Source organism: Myotis nattereri, assembly GCF_964212035.1.
Source record: "Myotis nattereri genome assembly, chromosome: 19".
NCBI classification, from domain to species: Eukaryota; Metazoa; Chordata; class Mammalia; order Chiroptera; family Vespertilionidae; genus Myotis; species Myotis nattereri.
In genome coordinates, this window is record NC_138095.1 from 25,057,732 (window position 1) to 25,072,908 (window position 15,177).

Sequence of the window (15,177 nt, forward strand, 5' to 3'; positions counted from 1 at the left end):
AGGGCTTGGCAACAATCTTTCTGGATACAAACCTCAACCCTGGTTTCTGCCGATTTTTCCACCTTTACTTTCATCGTATACTTAGGGGGTAAATGTTGTGTGCTTCTTGGTCGGCAAAGAATCAGTCAAAATCCACGAGTAAGACACGTGAGCAAGGTGCCCTGACTCAGAGGCCCTGGTGTCACCCTGGAGGAGGGAGGGGCCAGGCCTGGGCTGGGCACCTTCCCATTCATTCACTGCCTTTTCTAAAGGCCACTGAGGTTCTGGCAGACCGGCGGCTTCGGAGTCCAGATGGACATGACCACAGGCCAGGTGTTTACCCTCTCCGGGCCTCCGTTTCCCCATCTATAAGGTGTGTGTGTGTGTGGGGGGGGGGGGGTCCTCACCGGGTCAGGCTGCTGTGGAAGCAGATAATGGATGGACAGCACCTGGCAGAGGAGGCAGGTGGCCCTTCTACCTGATGGCACATGGACCTGCTGGGAAAGTGGGGTAGGGAGTGGCCTCAGCATCATGTTCCCCAGGTGACGCCGGCGTGCAGCCAAGCCTGAGACCCTCTGTGCTGGATGCGCAACAAATGGGAGCAGTTCCGATTTCGTTTCCTCCTCACAAACCCACTGCATAGTACTAACTCCCCCATTTTGCAGAAGGGAAAGCTGAGGTTCAGACAGGAGAAAGGTTAACATGGTCAGGAAGTGGCAGTGCCGGTTTGAACCCTGGCGTGTGGGTCTAAAGTCCCCACCTTTTCCCTTGTGGTGCTGGGTGAGTACCTGGCTCTGATGGGGGCTCCTCCCTTCCCCAGGGCAGTGAGGAGCTGGGGGAAGGGTGGGCCGCAGGGGCCAGGAGATGGTTATGGGAGGACCCACTCCAGGGTGCCCTGGGGGAGTGTGGGTTGGATCAGCAGGGTGGGGAGGGGTCCATCTTTCAGGACTGGGCTTGTCAGATCAGTCCAGCCAGCTGATGCCACATACCCTCCCAGGGGGGTGGGCTGGTGGAGGGCAGAGGACATTGCCCAGGCAGGGGAGGGGAGTGGGTAGGATAGCTGAGGGTGGCAGGATGACGAGCCTACACAAGGGACTCTGCCCAGCACCTGACTGGTGGTTCCCCATCCCAGCCACACGACAGACTCATCGGGCAGCTATTCAAGTGCACGGATGCCCAAGCCCATCCTCAGGCTGTGCTTCCCTTCGTCGATGGGGAGAGCATGAGAGCCGTTCAAAGCTCCCTTACGACGCTGACTGCACCCAGCGCTGGGAACGCCGGCCTGGGCCCTGCACACGGAGGCCCACGCTCCTCCGCCTGGCGTTCAAGGCTCCTCGTGACCTGACCCGTTGGTCCTTCTCGCTTCATCTCCCAATGTTAGCACCTGCCCCGACGCCTGTGTCTGTTTGCTCGTTCATTTAGACATTCATCCGACAAACACTGACTGAGCACGCCCTGTGTGCCAGGCTCCGTGCCAGGATGGGGATTTAGTGGAGAACAAGGCAGACCTGGTCCTTCCTTCCAGTCCAGCAGCCACACTAATCCACGTGGATATAAACGGGGTAAACAGCATGAGGCCAAAGGACCTGCCCTGGAGGGGTGTGGGGGGGAGGACACCCTGGAGGACTCTGCCTGCGCTGAGATGGGGACCAGGCCGAGGGAGGAAGGACATGTCTGCAGGGGGTACAGTAACTGCAGTGGCCAGTGTGGCTAGAGCTCAGAGGGAGCGGTCAGCTGAGAGTCTGGGACTAGGAGCAAACACCAGGGTGATCTTGAGGCCCAGTTCCATGTCAGGTCACAGCCCCCAGGATTTGGGAGTCAGGGCGTCTCTGCCTGACACCAGGGTCGAAGGCCTCCCAGGCACCCCCACTCCCAGACCCCTGCCACAGTCATGCCTGGCCTGCTGAGCAGCCTGGCCACCTGCCCTCATCCGAGCCTGTGAGGCTTCTCGTCTGAAATGGGGAGAGTCAGGGAGAGCTTTCAAAATGCCATGCCCAGGCCCCGCCCCAAACCTGCCTCTGGGGGTGGGTCAGGGGGCCAGCGTTGTTTAATTTCACGGTCTCTAGGTGATCCTCGCTCCAGGGGCTGAGAGCCCGTTGCTTTAGAGAATGACTAAGAAAAGTAAATGAAGACACCTGGCATGCAGCAGGCACTCAATAAATGCTCACCCCCTTCTTGTGAATTCTGAGTCACAGATCAGGGAACTCTGTTTCACCTTCTCCTTCCTTTTCAGCTGCTGGGACCCAACTCCTTCCTTCCAGGCTCTGGGCCCTGTCCCTGAATCCTGCTCCCCAGGTCCCACTGAGCACCAGACCTGCCTTGGTTCATTCCGGGAGCTCTTGGACCCTTCACCCCACTGCCCAGCTCGCTCTCCATTTGACCAGGCTCCTGCTGAACCCCTCTGGCCCCTCCCTCACTGCTGCTCAGTGTGTATGTCCACGGACACCGAGCAGAGCAGCCCCTGCAGTGAGTGCCTGGGGTGCCAGGCCGGTGCTAGGTGCTGACAGCCTCAGCCCATTCACCCGTCACAGCTGCTCTGAGCAGCCCCTCCCCGAGGAAGCTCGGTTATTCAGCCACCCGTCCGCCAGGCATTCAGCGCCGTTCACTGCACTCCGTTGCTTACACAGCAGCCAGTTATCAGTGTCAAATGCAGCTCTGGGCACACCGGCTGCTGCCTAAAGCCCCTCAAAGACCGCTCTCTGCCCTTGGGACAACCCAGCCCCCTGACTGTGGCCTCCAGTCCTTCGTGGTGGCCCTCGCCCTGCCCCCAGCTCTACCCCTACCAGTCTCCTCTCCGGCTGGGTCCCTCTCCTGCTCGGAGAGCGCCTGCTTCTGCACGCCCTCTGCCCGGAGCGGTGTGGCTGGCCTTGCCCTGTCTCTCAGCTACTGGCTCCCACATCACCTCCTGGGAGAGGCCCTCCTCCCGACCACAGCAGCCCCAGAGCCTGGCCAGGCATCTGAGAACAGCCCCCAGTCAAGCTCGCTGGGGAAAGGCGCTCACGCTCCGTCTGACCTTCGGAGGCCCCTCTGCGCTGGGGCCACTGGCCCACGGGGCTTCCTTGTCTGATGATAAGAAAGAGCGAAGGGCAGGGCCCCAGCAGCCTGGCGGCCGAGCTGGCGGCACCCACCTCGGAACATGTCGTACCAGGCCTTCTTGGCCTTGAGGTGCTGCAGCCCGTTCAGGTGCTTCTTGCGGTTGTGGAGGTTGTCCTGGAAGGAGCGGTCGCAGTAGTCACAGAAGTACCGCTTCCCCATGGCCCCGCGCCTGCTGCCCCTGCCTGGGGAGCACAGACCATGTCAGAGCGGGGAGGGGACGCCACACCCCGAAGCCCACGCACACCGCCCGACGGAGCGCTCCCTGCGGGCCGGGCCTGGGCCGTGTAGGGAGGCTTTCTGTGCACCCACCGCCTCATTTAAAACTCACAACAGCCCGTGAGGGGCTGCGCGGGCCTCATCCCTGGGGGTCCTTTAACCATTCTGCTGCCCAGCCTCCACCGGGGGCCAGTTAAAGCAGAAGCAGCGTGGGTGAGGCCTGGGCATCAGTACTTTTTAAATTTTCCGTCTGTCGCCAGGGAACCACCACCTTACACCCCCCACACCTCTGATCTCCTCTCGACTGGTCTCTCCACGCTGACCACACAGGCCTCCGCTCTGCTCCTCACGCACGCCAGCCCCATGCCCACCTCCCGGCGTCTGCATGCTGCTCCCTCTGCCTGGATGCCCTCCCCGGGTACCTGCCAAGCTTGCTCACTCGACTCCTTCAATCTTCGCTCGAACACTACCTTCTCAGGAAGCAACCGTGACCACTTTACTTAAAATTGCAGAACCCTCCACCCTCCACTTAGCTTTCCCCATTTCCCGCCTCATTTGTATCCCCTGCGAAGTAACAGCTCCTGGTTCCGTTCACTATCTCTTCTCCCCGTAGGAAGGTAAATCCACGCAGGCAGGGATATTTTTGTTCTGTTTATCGCTGAAGCTCCAGCACCCAAAGTGGTGCGCGGTGCATAGCAGGCAACCAGATAGTTGTTGAATAAACAAATCAATTCCCATTTTCCTTAAGGGATGACGGAGGTTCAGTAAGCCCAGGTCCCCTCAGCTCCAGCCACCCCGTGTCCTCTCTTCCACACCAGCTCGATGCCCAGAGAAGCTACAGGCCCAGGCAGAGGTGCCAACGGCTTCCCCAGGAGAGTGGCTCAGCTCTCCCGTGGCAGGTCCCCAGGCAGCCACAGAGGGAAATGAGGACGGTTCAGGGTCTGAAGAGCCTCCAGCCGTGGTGACCACAGCTGCTATTCCTGACCCAGGAGATCTGCAGCCCCAGGCCAGGGGTGACTCTCTGACTCTCAGGGGGAGGGGGGTGACGCCAACCTTGCGTCTCCCAGTTTGGTGCCACAAGATCAGAGGAGGACCAAGTCCCCTGGGGCCGTCACACGGGACCTGCACAGGCTGAGTCCAGACCAGCCCCTCCCCCTTCAGGTCCTATATTCTGGCCCCTCGTTTCCCAGAGCAGGTTCCCGAGGCCCAGGGGACCAAGACCGGAGGCTTCCCCAAGGTCATGAGGCGGCAGCTCAGGCTGGCAGCACAAGCTCGACTCCCAGGATCTGGCAAATAGATACGAAGCTGGGGCCTGACCACAGGGCAGACAGACGGGGAAATGCATCTTGAAAAGAGGAGGCTGGAGAAAGACACGAAGACAAACAAGCCCCCTGGACAGGCCTGGCAGCCGTGCGGGCTGAGGGAGAAAGTGGGCCTGTGCAGGCGGGGACAGCAGCCATTAACTCAAGGGCTCTAATGGGATTAGGAACAGACAGTCATTCCAAATGAAAACACATAAAACCTCTTTTCTCCAGTTACTGCTGAGAAACCACATCCCAGACACACGGACTTGATATATTAAATTTGGCAGCTCTAATACACCCGTCTTGCCAATAAACTTATAGGAGCTGGATTGAAATGGTAAGAGATGAACGCTTAACGGCCGGGAGCTAACCCAAGCCATTCACAAAGCCTGAAGCACCCAGAAGCTGAGGCTCTGGAGAGTAACCGGGACAAGGGGGGGCGGGGGGGGCTGAGGGGGGGTGTTCCTCTGGGAGGCCGAGATGAAATGGTGGCTCTGCAGCAGACTCAGCTGGACAAAACCACGCAGGGCACTGAGCAGCCAGCTGTGTGGCCTTGGACAAGTCACTGCCCCGCTCTGGGCCTCTACTTTCACTGTGGGAATGAGGTGGTGGGTCTGATGGCCTCTTGGGGGAGTGATACACAGAGATTTGCTGCTCCCGATGAATTATTAACCACAAAAGAACGAGCAATACAAATGGCACTGGTGACGCCCAGCACTGAGCCAGTGCTCGGTCCATGTCACCCAGGACTTGGTTTACTGTGCACCTGCTGCACTGGCACCAGGTTAAAAGCTTTCTAAACGCATCACCTCAGGACACCCTGCGTGGCAGGACCTGTGACGCCTTTTCAGAAGAGGGCACAGCGGCTCCAATAAGTGAATGGCGTAGCCAAGGTGACACGGCCAGCAAGCGCGGAGCTGGGCTCAGAACCCAGGCCCAGTGGCCCTAGGGCTGCTCCCAATCACAGGTGTCTCCTCCCGACAAGCCCCACTGATGACAGCTTCCCTTTGTGAGTCACTCACTACATCCCTGCCAGGCCTCTTCTCAAGTCTGGATCTGGGGAAGAGACAAGGATGGATAAGGAAGACAGCGAGAAGAGAGACCCTAAGACCCCAAAGGCCAGCCTCTCACTGCCACCACCAGCCTCCCCGAAGGACAGCTGCCTCCGGCAGAGCCCAGCTCTAGACTTAACCCGCACCTGGCCACCCAGGGCACCTGCCTTCCGTCCTCTGGGCTCAAGTAAAAGATGACCAACTAGTGGGGACACGGGGGCAGAAGAAGGGTAACAGAGAAGGGGTGAGCCGGGGCGAGGGAAGACCTTCAGACTGGACTCCTGCGTGCGAGGCCCCTGGCTCTCATTCCTCATTTAACCCTCAGGGACCCTCCCCATCAAGGTGGCCCTTCACAGATGAGGACCCAGGTTCAGAAACACTCCCCATGTGCTCAAGGCCAAGGCCAGGGAAGACACTGAGAAAGGTCATTCCTCATCCGCCTGAGTACTGCTGGCGGGGAGCAGCGCAGGGAGCCCCACGCCCTGCGAAGCCATGTGCCGAGGCCCCGCAGCCACACAGGCCAGAGCCAGCACCCACACGGGGTCTGCCTGACCCCAGAACCCCTTCTTTCCCCTCCCACTGCTCCGCTGCGAGGCTGTCACGGGGCAGACATTTGTGCTTCATTGATATTCTTGGTCCCTTCCATTGTGCGCGCCTCGGGTACAGAGAGCTCTGGCACCAGGCTAAAATAAGCCAGCAGCTCGGCTGCGGCCAGGGGCCGGCACACACACTGTAATTACCCAGGACTTGGGCTCACCACATGCCGCCCTCTAGCTCACCTGTCATCCCTTCTAATTATGGCGCTGCCAGACCCCAGGTAAACAGCCAACCGCAGCCAGCGGACGGCTTCATTGCACACCCGCCAGGAGCATGGCAACGTCCCAGCACCACAGATGCCTGCCGTCTGGAGTGGATGGCATCGGAACCGCCCTGTGGGGGTGGCCCACAGACTGCCAACTGAGGACCCAGCTCCAACAGGGATGCCAAGGAGACCCAGATGTCTTCCCTGAGAGGAGCCCCAATAGGTTAGGGGTCCCCCTCAGATGCCCCGGTGTTTTGTAGCAACCACAGGGCTTTCTCATCCTGACCACGTTCCATTCCACCCCTGGGAGCGAGGTGCAACCCTTCCTCCCGGCAGAATAAGGCAGTGGGGGCCCCGCCCACAGCAATTTCCCGCGCAGCAGGTCTGGGAGAGGGCCAGGATCTAGGGGGGCTCCGGTGCAGAGTCCACAGACCCCCCTGGGAGAAAAGATGGTCCTTTAAGGTAGCAGGTGACGGGCTGAAGAACAGAGGGAGGGACAGCCAGCCCGAAGTCACACTGATCACCCACGTCAACCCTCCTCTAATCATTCAACCCAGGTGGGAACCCCACCCCTGCCACTTCCAGGCCGGGAAACTCTCAGCAAACTGCTTACCTGCTGAGCCTCACCTGGAAGAGGAAGGTAATAATACTATTTCATAAGATTACCATGAGGATTAAAGCATGTGCCCTAACCGGTTTGGCTCAGCGGATAGAGCGTCGGCCTGTGGACTCAAGGGTCCCAGGTTCGATTCCGGTCAAGGGCATGTATCTTGGTTGCAGGCACATCCCCAGTAGGGAGTGTGCAGGAGGCAACTGATTGATGTTTCTCTCTCATTGATGTTTCTAACTCTCTATCCCTCTCCCTTCCTCTCTGTAAAAAATCAATAAAATATATTAAAAAAAAAAAAAAAAAAGAACGCGAGCTCAGTGTTAGCGCCGCGCCTGACATGCTGATGGTGCTCAACACTCATCTGTGGATGTGGCAGCAGCCGTGGCCGCAGCGACACCACCTCCTCATGTGTGTGCCGTGTAATGTTGTTCGCTTCTAAGCTGTATCACGGTTTTGTGTGGTAAGAGAATAGAGCAGAGGTGACAGGACGTCACTTACATGATCAAGTTATCAAAGGGCGCTGTGGCTTCCATCCTGTGTCTCCCCTCTAATCACTCGCTGTGGGGGAAGCTGGCTGCCATATTGTGGGGAGGTCCAAGTGGCAAGGAATCAAAACCTATTGGCAGTCACGTGAGTAAGCTTGGAAGTGGACCCTCCAGCCCCAGTCAAGCCTTCGGATGAGTGCAGCCCTGGGCTTGATTGCAACCTTCTGGGACAGTCTGAGCCAGAACCACCCAGCTAAGCCACTCCCAAATTCCTGAGAAAATGTTTGTTGATGTTTCTCCCTCTCCCTCTCTCTTTCTTCCTTTTCCCCCTCCCTTCCACTCTAAAAAACAAACAAAACAAAAAACAAAAACCAATGGGAAAAACTCATTATCACAACAGAATATATAATACCACTATTATAAGGAAAAAAAGCCTCCCACACTCATACATAGACTAGAGCAGACACAAAATATTTACTGTGGTAATGCCTGGATAATAGGATTATGCGCAGGATTTTTTTTTTTCCATTTTGTGTTTTTCTATTATTCTACGTTTTGACATTTAGCATGTATTGTTTTTAAGTGTCCCCAAAAAATTCCCATAAAAAGTGGGAAATTTGTCAGGCAGGGATAAACCCTATTCCTTCTTCCTTAGGAAACACCACGGATGGTTCCAGTGACCTGGTTCGCCAGGATGAACCTGGAAAGGGATGCAAGGGAGACATTTCCCTCGGCCCCTGGCTGAAGGCTGATAGGTGCGCCCCGATTCTAAGCCGACCTGGCCCAGCGCAGGCGGCTGAACCCGAATCGGGCTCCAGGGAGCCGCAGGCTGGAGACACGGTTTCTCATCAGACAGTTACAGGTCCCAGGAGGCCAGAGCTTCCAAATAGAAAAGGTAAAAATAGTCTGAAGGAGGCTCCTGCGCCAGATACCCAGGCTCAGAAGGCGTGTGCCTCCCTCTTCTTCCCCCCTCCCCCCCAGTTTGGGCTTCAAGTCCATCTGACCCTCTGTTACCACCCAGTCGGGTCTCTCCTCCTCACACCTGGACCAGCCTCCCCAGTTTACCTGCCCTGGGCAGCATCAGGCCAGCCCTCTTAAAATAACTGCTGCTCCAACTTTCCCGTGGCTCCCTGTGTGGGGGTTTATTACAGATGAAGTCTCCCGGGTCAGATCTCCAGGATCTGGACCCGGCAGATCTGGAGGGGCCCAGAAGCCTGCGGTTTAACCAGCGAGTCTAGCACCTGCTAGGAGGCATCCGCTAAGGAACAAAAGTCCAGGGGAACAGCTGTGCTCACCGGCCTCCAGTCCCTGCATCCAAAGGCCTCTGCTGGGGACAGTGCCCCTGGGGAGGCAGGGCACCTGATTCGTGCCCCAGTCACCAATCGGTCCGCTTGCTGAAGGGGTAACCCCGACTTGACTGGCATTCACTTCCACGATTAAAACTTTCCCCTCCTGGCTGGGTGTCATGTCACACTCCAGGAAAATTTAGAATTGCAAAGAGAGAGAGTAGAATAAATCAAACTGCTTGTACAGGGCAGGGTAAAGCAGATCCACAGTTATCCGTATGGAAAATAATTCAATAATTAATAAAAAACAATACAAGGAAAAACTCTGTGTTTCACGTCCTCACAACTGTAAACCGACCTTCACCCCACCCATACTTACGTTCCTGTCCTGAATTTAGTAATCGTCAGTGCACACTTGGTATTTGAAAGTATCAGGAACATTTGAAAAGAATTTGACATGCTGCGTAGATGACAGATAAGCAATGTGATTCCAATTTAAGATATCAAAGTTAAAGTATATAGCTAGGTAATTGATAAAATATATGTCAGTAATTGGCATTAGACTTGTGACTTTAAGTGGAGAGGTTAGCAATGGTTGGAAAACTGGCTACGTATTAGGATCTCCTGGGGTGCTATAACGATACTAAAGGTGCCCCCCCATATCCTAATTTTATGTCAGAGATGTATTTTACTAACTCCCCAGACTGAGAACCAGTGACAAGAGAATCTGTCTATTAAAAGCACTGAACTGTTTATAAGAACTTAAAATTCACTGTTTACAGGTTTAATTTATTAGATGTTTTAGTAACTGTTTAAGTATTCTGGGGAAATTATGCTTGTTAGGTTATGTATCTGAAATACTTAAAAAGAAAATCAAATATATTACACTTATAAGTGGAATTAAATATGCAAGGGAATGCAATTAGGCTGTTCATAGGGCTGAATGTTTAAAAGGGATTTAGTGTGTTCAACATTACTCAAAGGAAAAGGTAAGGTCATTTTTCTTGTTTTTCTAGGTTTCTGTATAGAATAATAATTTCTACGTTGAATATGATGGCTTGCAGAAAATTAGGTTTTAAAAAATTGTTGCTCCAAAGAGAATTAACTAAAGAGGTAAAAAATAAAACCAAATAAAACAAGCCACAACCTAACTGTGTCTTCCCCACCCATTCCACCTAAAGTAACTCCTCCTCTGAACTTCCCATCGGCCAGATTTGTCGTTAGCAACACATAAGTATTCCTTCCCCAGAAGCGTCAAGCGGCCTATCCCAAAGGGGTACTAGGATGCTTTGCAAATTGAAAATAACCACAGTGAGGATGTTCAGCGTCTCCCATTTCCCCTCCCAGGCCCCTACTCAGGCATCACTGCCCGGTTTACAAGTCGGCTCCGGGCCTCGAATCCAGCCCCTGGTTTTCAACGCCACACCCCGATGTCAATGGTTTTTCTCTCTGGCCCAGACCCCTCCTCTGAACTCCAGAGCCAAATCCCCAGTTGCCTGTAGACCTCTCAGCTGGATGTCTCCGGGGCAGCTCTAACTTAACTTGACCAAAACAGAGAGCAGCCAGAATGAGGCCATTAAAATGTAAATTAGAGCAGGTCACCACCCAGCCTAAAACCTTCCAGGGGCTTCCTGGTGCAACTAGAAAAACATAAGGCTCCTTCCCACAGGCTACAAGGGCCTTATCTGAGCTGCCCCCGCCCCCCTCTTCACAGCCCACTCTGCTCGGTCCCTCAGACACCCCGACTGCAGCAGCCTCAGGCCTCCCCAGCAACGTCTCCCTTATTTGAGTTCCTACTATTCGTTCAAGTCTCTGGCTAAGTGTCCCTCTGGCTACAATAGCCAACCTGTCTTCTGCTCTTCAAAGCATCGCTGGCTTGTCATTGCTGCTCCTCCCCACCCGCCCACCCGCACGCAGCAGAATGAGTGCTCGGCCCGGAGGAGGCGCTCGGAGAACCGTTGTTGCCCTGGTCGGGTGGCTCAGTTGGTTGGAGCGTGGTCCTGAGCACGAAAAGGCTGAGGGTTCGATCCCCAGTCAGGGCACATACTTAGGTGACGGATTCGATCCCCCCCGGGGTCGGTACAGAAGGCAACGGATCGATTAGATGTTTCTCTCTCATTAGATGTGTCTCTCTCTTCCCCTTCCCCTCTCTTCTAAAAATCAATTGAAACACAAACACACACACACATCCTCCGGAGAGGATGAAAATAAGTAAGTAAATAAATAATAAAATGAACGCATGAATGAACGAATAAATGAATGAATGAAATATCTGTTGACGGCCCGAGCACCCCAAAGCCCCCGTTCTTTCTATTCCCAGGTAGGAATGATGGTGGCAGCCCGCCCGCCTTGCAGGCCAGGGTTCTCGGATGCGAAGCCCAGAGATGCGGGAAATGGGAAGAACCGCCCTTCTCCCTGGAGTCGGGCGGATGGGTTCAGCCCCCAGGACCGGACTTTTTGCCACGGGCTCCAATGTTAGCCCAGAACTTGAAACTGACCGAGGAATCAGGGACCAGAGATGAGCCGGGGACCCAGACGCCCAGGCCCCTCGCTCTTCTACTTCCCACACCCGTTAAACGGAGCGGCCCGCCGGGAGGAGCGCGGGCTTGGAAAGAAGAGCCCAAGTCCTCCGGTGAGGGACAGGAGACCAAAACGCAACCCTCGATGTCCCGCAAAGAAGGTACCTGGCTCGGCCCGGCCCGACGGCCCAGCGCTCCTCCTCCTCCTCCGCGCTTGCGTTGCAAACTGCTTGCTGGGATTCGTAGTCCTTCCTTAGGTATCAGTTCTCCTTTCCCAGAAACCTTTGCGAATTAAAGCTGCAACACCATGAGGGTAGGTGGGGGCTCGCGAGGGTTTCTGGGTATTGTAGTTAGCAATATTCAATCAGCAAGAAATGATTGAGGAGTAACATTGTGTAATAAATATTACCAAACAGTTTGCGCTGCTGTGATCTGAACCTTATGAGACTTTTGTCCCGCGTAAGCCATCCGTTACCTCCGTGATTCAAAACGACGAGTACGGAGATTCAGAGGGGACTACATGTCCCATAAAGCACGGCTCGTCGGAGGCCTTTGGAGAGCAAGGTCGGCCGCGGCGCAGGCGCGGTGTCGCGACTTCGGCGGTGGGGAAACATGGCGGCTCCGACGCTAAGTGGGAGGCTGTACTCCCTGCTCTTCCGCAGAACCTCCACCTTCGCCCTAACCATCGCCGTGGGTGCCCTGTTCTTCGAGCGTGCCTTCGATCAAGGCGCGGACGCGATCTACGAGCACATCAACCAGGGGGTGAGGGCCTAGGCCATCCATCCATGACCTTGGGCCCACCTGAGCGTGTCAGTGGGAAGGGAGGTGGGACGGGGCGCAGTGCACCTTGATAAGGAAGAGGGGTGAACCCTGCGCGTCTTCTGTCTGCAGACTGCCGTCTGGCCTTTCTGCCGGGGGTGAATCCTAAACCGTCAAACGAGGTCCATAGAGTCCACTTTGCAGGGCGTTTAAATATTGCGCTCTCCCCCTTTTCCACTTGCAGACTGAAGCCTAGGGAGAGCCAAGGACGTCCTAGGGCCGCAGCACCAGGAAGTGAGGGCTGGGACTGAACCCCCTGTCTCCGCGGAGGGTTTCAAGGGCAGATTGGAGCGGTGGACGATGGCGAAAAGGACATCTGTCCCCGTAGACCTCGCGGCTGCCTTTTCCGATGGCGCCTTCGGTTCCCAGGGCTTCCCGCGCAAGCGGCGCGGCGTTCACGGTGGTTCCGAGTCCGGGCTGTGAAATCGGAGCCCTGCGTGGGAATAGTGGGCCCCGGTTCTTTATAGCTGTGACGTTAAGTTGGGCAAGTTTCTTAGCATCTCTGGGCTTCACTTCTACCCGTGACATAGATCACAGTAACGACCTCGGATTTACTGTGAATATTATTCGAGATACAGGCAAGATGCCACCGTGCCTGCCAGGTGGTGCCACTCAGGAAAGAACATTTGTATACCCGGGTTTTGGGTTCAATCCCTGATCCCGGGCGGGGGTGCGTGGGGGAGGCAACCTACCAATGTTTCCCCCCACCTCCCTTACTCTGTCTCTAAAAAAAATAATAAAAACACGTCCTCAAATGAGGATTAAAAAAAGGAAGAAAATAACATCTACATTCCTTAGGAGAAATTGGAAGCATGAGGTGGGGAATCAGGCAGGCGCTGGGCTGGGTGCTGTGCAGACTTTATATCATTAAATCGTGGCTCATACGAGGGTACACCTTGTGCCGATAGCCCTGTCCCACCATTCGTTCTGTTTGTATAATGCATAACGGTAGCCGGGCAGGCTCTGGTCACGATCGCTGTGTTGCCTGTGGCCAGGGCAGCTTTCTGCCCCTATAAAGCTCCTACCACAGTTCCATCTCCTGCAAGCAGCTCGCCGTTCCCCGTGTTTGGGAGAGACGTGGAAGTGTGTTGTCATGACTTCTGTATTTTTAGGAATGAGAGTCCAGCCAGTCCCTGACCCAGAAAGCACAGGTCTGAGGAAAGGAGAATGGCTCAGTGTGAAGTGTTTTGGGGACTCTATGCTTAGGATCCCTTAAGTCATACCTAGAGTTGAAGAAGTGAACCGTCTCCCCGGCTCTGTTCCTTAGTAATTGCACTTTGGGGCAGATCCCTCAATCTCGGTTCCTCAATTTCCTGTAAAAGTAATAACATCTTTTCCCACTTACTTCACCTGGTGATTGAGAGCATCAAAGCTTTTTTTTTTTTTTTTTAATCCTCACCTGAGGATATGTTTTTATTGATTTTAGAGAGGGAGGAAGGGAGGGAGAGAAACATGGATGTGAAAGAAACATGGATCAGTTGCCTCCCTTCTGGGGATTGAACCTGCCACCTGTGCCCTGATGGGAACTGAACTCATGACCTTTCGGTGTACAAAAGGACGCTCCAACCCACTGAGCCACACCAGCCAGGGCTCAAAGCATTTTCTAAACATTAGGAATGTGTGACAAGCCTGGTATTGCTTCCAATTTTCCCGCTGCAACTGTCAGGACGTGGTAAGACTTTCTCTCCAGCTTGTTTTAGGGACCAGGGCAGTGGGAGTATAATTGTAAAATGTGAGAGGGGAAACTTAAAGTTTGTGGCTTTTGTCTTTAAAATGCAGAAGCTGTGGAAACACATCAAGCACAAGTATGAGAACTAGTTCCTCGGGGGCGCCCATCAAGGCCGGACGGACCAGGCCCACCCGCCAGCTGTTTGCCCGGAGCCAGGGCCTCAGCGTGAGAAGATGCTCACAGCACTGTCCACGGACCACGTTTAGCTGTTGTTATGAAATGGCTTCACCTGACAGACTCTTAACTTCTGCTGTGTTTGAAGTATGATTAGTCAGAGTCATCAGCAAATAAATGTAAGCTGTCCTTGAGACCTGCTTCCGGATTGGTGCTTTATTAACTCGGCCCGATCGTCACTGGTCAGTTCCTTGGGACCACTTCAGAGTCCTCTGCAAACATCTGAAGGGCAGCTTCCATTATTCTGGGTTTCCCATTAACTTCCAAAGAATTCTGGTTTTCAAAAACATGAGCTAGGGTTGGGGATGTGACCTGCAACTTTGTCTTCCAAACCGATAATTCCATTCTTAAATCGTGTAGAGGGGAGCTGACTGACTTGGCCATGGGGAGGCGCTATGGCCTCAGCTGGGGAAAAAAAACCCTGGCCTGAGCACTGGGGGGCACCCCAGGCCCCAGAGTCTAGTCTCCATCCCTCCTTGAACTTGCTGTGTGTCCGGGCAAGCTGCCGTGCTTCTCTGGGCCATAACCCATCTGATGATTGAATTAGGCCAGAACTCGAAGCCTCCTGCTAGAGTTCTGCTCTCTAAAGAGTTTGGTTTGTCCTGGTACTCACAGGTTTGAATCCTTACTCCACCCGTTCTAGTTGTGCAAGGGAAAAGGCTTTTTTTTATTTATTTTTTTTATTGATTTCAGAGAGGAAGGGAGAGGGAGAGATAGAAACATCAATATCAATGATGAAAGAATCATTGATGGGCTGCCTTCTGCATGCTCCACGTTGGGGATGGAGCCCGCAACCCAGGCATGTGTCCTGACTGGGAATCAAACTGTGACCTCCAGGTTCATAGGTCAACGCTCAACCACTCAGCTACGCCAGCTGGGCTGAATGGAATTTTGAATGGAAATTTCAGCCAAGTAAAGATCAAGGGGAAGAGCATTCCAAGAAAAGAGAACAGTAAGTGCAAAGCCCCTGACGTCAGTGTGAGCTTGGTTTATCCACTGAACTGAAATGCGGGAGGAAGGGAGAGAGAGGGCCAGATACCGGGTGGCCTTGTCGGCCGTGCTAAAGGAATTCAGATTTTATTCTAAGAAAGGGAAGCCCTGGGGGA

The 15,177-nt window shown here is 54.5% G+C and overlaps 2 protein-coding genes across 4 annotated transcripts in view; one reads left to right on the top strand and one right to left on the bottom strand.

The window, feature by feature from the left end:
* Positions 1 to 11,900, bottom strand: part of ZMAT5 (zinc finger matrin-type 5) — a 20,104-nt gene extending 8,204 nt beyond the window's left edge. The window contains exons 1-2 of one of the 3 annotated variants that reach the window (XM_081113816.1): positions 11,515 to 11,900; positions 3,108 to 3,257 (exon numbers count right to left, since the gene is read on the bottom strand). In XM_081113816.1, coding sequence (XP_080969942.1) covers positions 3,108 to 3,234 — 127 coding nt within the window. In that variant the 5' untranslated portion in view covers positions 3,235 to 3,257; positions 11,515 to 11,900. The remainder of the gene's footprint in view (positions 1 to 3,107; positions 3,258 to 11,514) is intronic. The other 2 variants (XM_081113817.1, XM_081113818.1) reach the window with 2 other exon arrangements.
* Positions 11,901 to 11,913: 13 nt separating this feature from the next.
* Positions 11,914 to 14,205, top strand: UQCR10 (ubiquinol-cytochrome c reductase, complex III subunit X). Its single transcript, XM_081113819.1, has 2 exons — positions 11,914 to 12,111; positions 13,948 to 14,205. The coding sequence occupies exons 1-2, from the start codon at positions 11,962 to 11,964 to the stop codon at positions 13,984 to 13,986; spliced, it is 189 nt and encodes a 62-aa protein (XP_080969945.1). The 5' UTR covers positions 11,914 to 11,961; the 3' UTR covers positions 13,987 to 14,205.
* Positions 14,206 to 15,177: the final 972 nt, after the last annotated feature.

What these genes read in the sequence shown, in the direction of transcription:
- UQCR10 (XM_081113819.1), top strand. Translation starts at nt 11,962, where the DNA reads ATGGCGGCTCCGACGCTAAGTGGGAGGCTGTACTCCCTGCTCTTCCGC. An exon ending in ACGAGCACATCAACCAGGGG is followed by an intron (nt 12,112 to 13,947) that starts GTGAGGGCCTAG and finishes TTTAAAATGCAG; the next exon opens with AAGCTGTGGAAACACATCAA.